The sequence below is a fragment of the Lissotriton helveticus genome, chromosome 12, assembly GCF_964261635.1.
Source record: "Lissotriton helveticus chromosome 12, aLisHel1.1, whole genome shotgun sequence".
Lineage (NCBI taxonomy): Eukaryota > Metazoa > Chordata > Amphibia > Caudata > Salamandridae > Lissotriton > Lissotriton helveticus.
In genome coordinates this window covers 233,323,784-233,332,128 of record NC_136073.1, presented here as the reverse complement: position 1 = coordinate 233,332,128, position 8,345 = coordinate 233,323,784, and the positions used below count along the sequence as shown (strand labels likewise).

General features: G+C 43.7%; 1 protein-coding gene across 1 annotated transcript; it reads right to left on the bottom strand.

Annotated features, from left to right (window-relative positions):
* Nucleotides 1-319: 319 nt before the first annotated feature.
* Nucleotides 320-6,850, bottom strand: IL17C (interleukin 17C). Its single transcript, XM_078669604.1, has 3 exons — nt 6,656-6,850; nt 4,439-4,803; nt 320-1,228 (listed from the first exon to the last, which is right to left on the bottom strand). The coding sequence occupies exons 1-3, from the start codon at nt 6,671-6,673 to the stop codon at nt 988-990; spliced, it is 624 nt and encodes a 207-aa protein (XP_078525730.1). The 5' UTR covers nt 6,674-6,850; the 3' UTR covers nt 320-987.
* Between the last annotated feature and the right edge of the window lie 1,495 nt (nt 6,851-8,345).

Genomic DNA, 8,345 nt, shown 5'->3' with positions numbered 1-8,345 from the left:
TGCGAGCCTCAGTCAGGAAGTGCGCTTGAGAAACAAATCCACTTCCAAACGTGACTGTGTTCACCACCTGTGCTGATCAGCTGAACTCCTGAGCTGACTCTGCAGAGCGAGGTTAAACTAAGCACTTTGTACCTGAATCAAACAATTGGGTTATGCGCTAAAACGAATAATTTGAAATACACATATGCAGTATCATTAATGTACATACACCATATAATTAATAAAAATTAAAATACATATACCATATAATAAATAGGATTGTTATTTAAATGTTATATAAAATATTTTAAATATATATATATATTTTGGTTAAGGGCAGTTCTATCAAATATTTAAACATGAAAAATGCATTTTACAGTAAAAGAGCATAGTACCATACTATAACTTCAACATACTAGCTAGGTCAAAGGTCATTGTGAACTCTAGGATCAAGATTTTGGAGTCTTGTACATTAAGGGGAGTCAATCAAACTTCATTTTGAATGAATGTTTGTAACCCAGGAAGGGGGATGGGCCATTATGTGGCAGGAAATGTTAAAATGGTGGCCAGCATCGCACATCAACGTGTGTCGGGTGAAGAAGTGAATTTGGTAAGGCTAGTCAAAGCTCATGACATAATTCTAAATGGGCTTCTATGTGCATTTAATGCAACAGCTGGTGCCACTGCGTTTAGACGCATGGTGAATACCATACTAGATGCTATTTAAAAATCTATGCAACTGACTTCGTGTGAATGAATTACATTCTTGGGCACAAGAATTGACTATTGCTTTACAGAATCCAAAATCCAATATCCTGGAATTCCATTCTAGTCGTGAATTTACTATTCCACAGACCAGACAATGACCTAAGAGGCCCTACTAGTAAAAAGACTTCTTAAAGTGTTTTAAAACAAACAAACTGGTTGTGTGTGAACAATCACACTACAGGGTTGGCTATCAATGTACTGAACTCCATAGGAGCTCTGTGAGGGTCACCCGTGGCTGCTTCACCCGTATCGGGGTACAACGCAGGTGCAGCCGACTGGGACCTTGATGTAGTCCACCTCGAAGGTGAACGTGGCTGGCGAGTGGGGGCACGGCTTCCTCCGGAGAACCATCATGGTCTGCTCCAGGACCACCGAGTTCAGAGTGGCGGATTCTTCTCCATCCCGGGTGTTGATGCAACCGTGGCACAGGCACTCAGCGAAGGCCAACTTTTTAGGGTACCGGTTTTCGTCCTCATTGATTCTGGAGAAAAGATTAAAAAATGCCATTTAAGTCACTTTGTGGGGAATAGTGCGGAATGTACAGGCAGAAAGCACTGGCATATGCACTAAAGTTAATGTTGGGACTTTCTTTCGTTAAATATGCATTCATTAAGATTGTGGTCTTTTAAACACACAAAATTAAAAAACAACACAATATAAAACAAGGCAATTATTGGGACATTTTTTAGAAATGTTTTACGTGACGAATTGTATGCATATAGTAGTTTAGTGATAATTGTCATATTTTATATTGTGTTGTTTTTAGGTTGTGTGTGCTTTAAACTCAACAAAGTCTTAATAAACATGTTTGTATCTATTTATATATCTATTTCATGTTCAAACAAAGAGCAACATCATCCAGAGGCAAATAGGCGATTTACATTCAACACTAACCATACATTTAACAGTTTAATTTCAAAAAAGCATCAAAACAGCATCATCAGTATGGCAAGCCATATTCTCTTTATGGTTTAGAAGCAGAGGACAGGAGCAAGAGGGTGGGAGAGGAAAACCAAATGAATGGTGCACAATGAAGCTGTTGAAGGAAAACACGAGATATATCTGTTTTTAGCTGTTTGCGGAATGGGATTAGGTTGGACTAAGTTCTGCCCGTGATGGGAGCATAAGCCTAGCCGGAGATTCAGGCCAGGGCATCTAACGAGTCACCAGGGGCGGACTGGGGAACCCAAAGCGGCCATGGCAAAGTTGCTCCAGTAGCCATCCACGTCCTTGCATCTCCTCCTGTAAACTGTCTTTGAATCCACCCATTCGCTCTAGATTTTATTTAATGCGATTTTATATAGCGCAAACTTTACCCGAAGGTGTCAGAGCGCTTTACATAAGAACCAGTTGCAAAACATAAGGATTTAGGATTACATGTGTTACATAAAAGATACACACAGAAAAAAATTGCAAATGTACAAGATGTAAAGTCACACAAAGAAGAGACTGGTGATTATAATTATCTCTATATACATAGGGAAGGGATATGAATGGATATACTAGCCCACGTGACTGCTGCAATTCGCCTCATTGTGCTGGGGACAGTGACCTGAGCGCCAGGAGAGGCCCTGGGCTTGCAAATCCGGCCTCCCAGGGCTAGTCCCCACCGGGGAAAAGCCCGGTGGAACAAAAGCCGATCAAGCTCTGCAAGTCACTGATCTATCTGTGGCCTTGGGACTTTTTTTTATAGTGCAAACCTAGACCGAAAACAATAGAGCACGCTGTCGGGACAGCAGGGCACAAGTTAAGATCGCGTACAGAAGTGCTTGCGGTCGGGGCCAAGGAGTGGTTTGGGCCCACGGCCAGGCAGAAGTCAGGACTTTCTAAATTTTTTTATTCTTTGGAGTTCCTACATTTTTTTATTGAATTTAATGTTTGCAGTTTTATATAGCGTGAACTCGACCCGAAGGCATTGGAGCGCTTTACATGAGCCGCAGTTACATTCAACAGGGTCAAAGTCATTGTTTTGAGGCTCGGGAGATTAAGTGGTTTGCCCAGGATCACAGGAAGTTTCCAAGTCGGCACATCCTCTCCGGCCCCACTGCACTTACGTCAGGTCGGTAAAAGAGCTGGGCGGGCACTGCAGTATCTTATCACTTTCTGTGCATCTGTGAGTTAATTGGGATTCTCAAAGGAGACGGGCAAGTGCATTGTGGGTAAAATGAAAGATGCTCGAAGAGGGCGTGTGCACGGGCTGAGCGCGCGGTTAACATGTCTTGCAGCATTGCTTCCTTCCCTGGAGCAACGAACGAATGTGACTCAGCTCCGTGCTCCACCCCAGCCTCCACCCCACTGCCAGGCTTCTTGCTCCACCCAATCACAAACTCCTTGCTCCACCCCAGGTTTTATTCTAGTAGCGCTCTGAGGTGCCCAATGTGTGGCGCTGTGCAAAACTCCCCACTAGATAAACAGCCTAGAAACCGGGCCCATGAATAGTTAACGCAGTTCTGGAACAAAAAGTCACAGGCCAAGCATTATAGTGCTTGATGTATCAAAGGGTTGTATCCCTTCTGTGTCTATGGGATAATTAAAGTAGTACATATGGCCCTTAGTAACTGCTTTTCATATAGTGCTTGGAGCTAAATCATGCTGCTTCTTAGCGCTGTCACTGTTACTCGACTCAGCGATTTCCATTTTATTCTCCTCGGAAATGTGGAAGAGTAAAATCAGTCCTGCCAGGAATAAAATGTTTGCCTTACAGGGGGCACGCGGACGCATGCAGTGATTTGGTTTAATAAACCAAGTTATATCATAATTCTGTGAGTTTGAATGTTTAACTAACTCTCAAATGGATACGGACTGACCTGTAGGGAAACCAGGAGATACTGGACCAAACTGAAGCAAATACGCGACTTGACTTTTTTGCTGCTATTGGCAAAGTCAATAGGTCTGGGTTTAACACATTAGCGTGGGACACGGCAAGGGAGCAAGCAGAAGTGGAAAGAGGGGTCTTTTGTTGTAAAGTAGTCCCTAATACAGTTTAATGCAAGCACTCAAGGGGACGTGGAAACCTAATAGCTGTAGCATTGCTGCCATCCCTCATTAAAAAGCTGTAGCAATATTGCAAAGTGAACGCATTGACATATCTTTATGTAATACCGGCCAGGCTAAACTTAGGGGGAAAGCTACAGCTTCACAGCTTCTCACACCATCTGCCAAAACAGCACACCATGTCATCAATACCTTTTGTGGCCTAATTACTAACACCACTTAATATGGCTAAAATAATTCATTAAGGGCCAGATGTATCAAACAGTTTTACCCATTCTGTGTCTAGTGGAAAATGTGTTCATAGATCTGGCCCTAAATCACTTCTTAGTGCCTCAACCTTAGCTGATCTCATTCCAAGTGTAACATTTAAAATTGGGCATAAATGATTCTATCAAATTGAAATTCACAAGTTTTGTGCAAACTGCATTCGGCCCCAAGGTTGTTGCATGGGCATTTTTCTCCAGGCCTTATACAAGAAGATTTCACTAGCAAAACAGAACATTAAGGAGTCAAAGAACCTTTCTGCATGTTATTCCACACTACATAGGAGGCCAAAAATATTCCTATCAGGCGTGAATTGGATTTTAATTTTAAGGGATTCGATTAAACATGACCCCCTTGTATTGACTACCCCTGTTGTTCATGGTGGGACTGTCTTGATAGACTGTAGGTTGGCGCGATTGGATTGGGCTCTTACCGGTATCTCCAGGGCGAGAGGGAGCGCTCGCTGTGGCCTTTGGGGTCCTCCTGCGAGATGAACTTGAAGGATGGACACTTTTTGCCGGTGTTCCTTCGGTGCCTCTTCATGTCCCCCTGTATCTTCTCCAGGTGGGACACCATGGTCACCGCGTTGTAACTGTCCCACTTCAGTGGACTCCCGCTGAATCGCTGCATCCAGTTGTCCGGCATTTCACTCAGCTGCTCCTTCGTGAAGCACTGCGGTGGGGATTGCTCCTGTTGCGGCTGCTGGTGGTGATGGTGATGAGAAGGGTGTTTCCCTCCATGCTTCCTGCTTGTGTCGCAGTGTTGTAAGCAGACTAGGACGAGTGCGCACAGGAACCACTGCAGAAAGAGATGTGGGAAGAGCATACAGAGTTAGTTGCTAGAGTCTCACACATGTGGGAACCAATTTACAAAACATTTATGAATATGGGAAGTAGTACTACAGGAGTAGTCTTTTACATTCTTTTACATACTTTTACATGCCTTTGTGAATCGAATCGACCCAAAATGTCCAACTCCCTGTTAGTAAAAGAGCAAAGAGGGCAGAGTTCTTTATATTTGAATGAATTGTGTATGGATATCCACTGATTATTGCCTTTTTAGGTGTTTTGGGGTCCATTTCACAAAGCAATGTTGGAGTATGTAAAACAGTGCGTTGGGAGCAAGTATTTACATACTCCGATATGCCTTCGTGAACAGGCTCTATAGAGCGCATTCTTCACACTAGGTACTTCCAGTGATGGCCAGAGGCAGATTGACCTACTGTGAAATTGGGAGAAGACCACTCATTTTGGGCTTGTAAAGGGCTAATAGGTTTGGAGCTCGGTTGGTCACATCTTGAGTTTATAACTTGCAGTCCACTTGGGCCAATGTAGAGCCTGATGTGAATTAGCCTACCTAGCCCTGTCAGTCTCTCACAAAACCCACGTGTTGAGGAAAGGCCTTTTTGCACCCAAACCAGAGTCCTCGTCTACGTAGAAAAGCGCCAACCAAACCTGGAGTCCACAGTAGGCTGATATATTATGTAACTTCCTGTCACCCCCCCTTCGAGCTACTCCCTAAGCTTTGTCGTAGAAGATGCACACCAGCTATATCTACAGTATTCTCCTGGCAAAGCCCCCTTTGAAGGGCCACTACTTTGGTGTCTGGGGCCCTATGCACAATACCCAGCCTTGGTGACAAAGCTATGCAACAACTGCATAGAATAACCCAAGCAGTCATTTCTGCTCCTACAGGAAGAAGCCATATCTTCACTTGCATTTCTAGGCTAGTGAAAACAGAAGGAGGCATAGTTTGATTGCCCTTCATATGGAATAACAACAGCACAATCAGCCAGAACTGCATCACCCTACCTTTACCACTGAAAACAGCAGAAGTAGCCAATACTTCATTGCCACCCCCATGCAATAGATTTGGGTTACCAGAAGCTGCTATACTACCATGGATATCATGTGAGTAGTTCTGGCCTATCATTTTGCAAACCATTTTAAGTTGTGCCTTTAGTTCAAATGTTTACATATATGCGAACAATGACTACAACTCCCAGAATGCAATAGGTTGTTATATGAAACTGAGAAATACAACAAGATTTCTCTGTGTCATGTAGAGATTTGGTCACCCTATGCAAGGTCGACACAGAAGAATGAATATGGCAGAAGCTTGGATTGTTCTGCCACATCCATGTGCAGACTACAGTGACCAAGCCCTCTGGCCTCATGTACTGATTACTGAAAAGTGCTGAAAAAAACATTGTGTAAGTCTTAAAGTGCTACTCAGGGGGGTATTTTGAAAAAGAAAGAGACGCCTTACAAAACATGTGCAAAAGGCCTACATATTAAAAGCTGCAAAGAAATGGTCACTAAATGCTCTCTGAAAACGAGCTTTTTAATCAGCATTAATGTCCATATTCCATGCAAGAGCTCCTCCAGGGGGACCGCACTTCGTGCATTCGTTGCTAAGCGCTAGTAGTCTTCTTGGAAACAGATCCGATCCTGGCTTTCCCACTATGGCCAAATTGTGTGATCTTTACATCCACTGAAAAAAAAACCTGCCAGCAGACAAATATAGGGCCCTAAAATTATTTGAAAAAACACATAGAAATTCCCTTTTTAGCAGACACGTGATGCCTTCTGACCACCCTGTCCACTGCACCTGTATATTCAAATTCACAGAAAACTTGTGTACCACTTACCAGGGCGGATGAAGACATTGCAGAGCGAGGGCTTTTCTCTGGTTCAGGGATGCTTTTCTGTCTCCCTGTACCTCCGGATTCCACTGCCGATCTCAGCAGCAACAGCTGTTTGCCACCTCTGTCTGAGTTAGCCTCCCAGGCTCCTTCAGCACGTGCAACCCCAGCAGGCAGATCTGCCTTTTCTCTTTTGCTCTGTTCTCTTGGCTGAGCTTCAGACTGTGTTCATGCCTCTGGAGCTGCCTTTTATACACCTGTCTGTGGAAGCTCCAGCCCTCTTTGGAAAATCCACAGGTGTAAAATAGCCTGCACCTCTTCCTTCCCCTCCTTTTTTTTGGTTGCCTGTGTCGTAAAAGGAAGTCGGGCCTTTATTTACAGGCACTTCCTCATAGGTGAGCCGTGCAGCGCCCGCGCGCCAGCCAGGTTTCCCAGGTGAGGCCACGAGACGCTCAGCGCGCGAGCCGCGAGCGAGCTTACTTTTTGTTTTGATTTTTACAATCCTTGACTGGTAACGTTAAGTGAGAGTTTTTATTAATGTGACAGAAAAGGTTTATTTAGCACTTTGTCACAGGTATTTTCCGCCGGAAAAGGTCAATTCTTTCGGCCACTGCACTCTTTGAGGATAGACACAAGTGTTATTATATTAATGATAACACACAGGTGTTATCATTATGATTGTTTAATAAAACAATTTAGTGGTCAATAGCAGTGGCTATACAGAGAGCATAAAGCGACGGCTAGAAATGCTTGAATAAATCTTAATCACTGTTACTACATTGTATTTTTGCTCGCCCCGTGACCTCCTGGTATGAGCCTTTCACTCTGGCTGCACGGGTTCGAATCCCACCTCAGCCACTTAATATCGTTTTTTTATTGTTGCAGTTTTTATACTGCTTGAACTCGACCCGCAGATGTCAGAGCGCTTTACATGAGCACCAGTTGCATTACGGAGGGACGCACTCATGTGTTTTTTAGGCACGGGTAGATTAAGTGATTTGCCCAGAATCACACTGATGTTGAGCCTCTATCCAGACTCGAACCTGGATCCGCAGCTTGAAAGTCGGCCGCTCTGGCCGTTAAGCTACATTCTCTTGAGGCATAGCCAGGTCACTCCTAGTAGTTGAGCACCGTATATTCAGTCCTTGTATAATCCACTGAACCCCGGTCTGTTAGCCCAATTGAAGCAAAAAAAAAAATGCTACAACTTCCAAAAAGCAGTGCTTTCTTAAATATAAGTCCAGAACCGGAAATATGGCGTCTTGTGATTGACCTGGTGACCGTAAACAATAGTCTGGTGATCTGAGGCCCCTTGTCTGTGGCACTGCAGCCTGGTGATCCCTGTACAATGTTTTGACGCCTGGTCCTTGAGCTAGTCTTACATTTTTAGCCAAGAGTACTGTGCTTGCTCAGACTTGCTTAGAATGAGAAAAGTTAAATTACATGTACCAGAATCTAAAGTGTTTTTATATAAAATGTCCTTCAGTATCTGAAAGCGTCCCGCTTGACGTTTATGGTGACCAGATATTCAATGTCACTGACATACCACTTTGTTGGTGCAATTGGCTTCATTAAAATAAACCAAGACTACAACTCCCAGAATGCACTGATATGTTAACTCAATACCCAGAACTGGAAAAGTTGTGTTTCGGTGACATGAAGTTATGTGGTCACAGTATTGACATGGACTATCTTG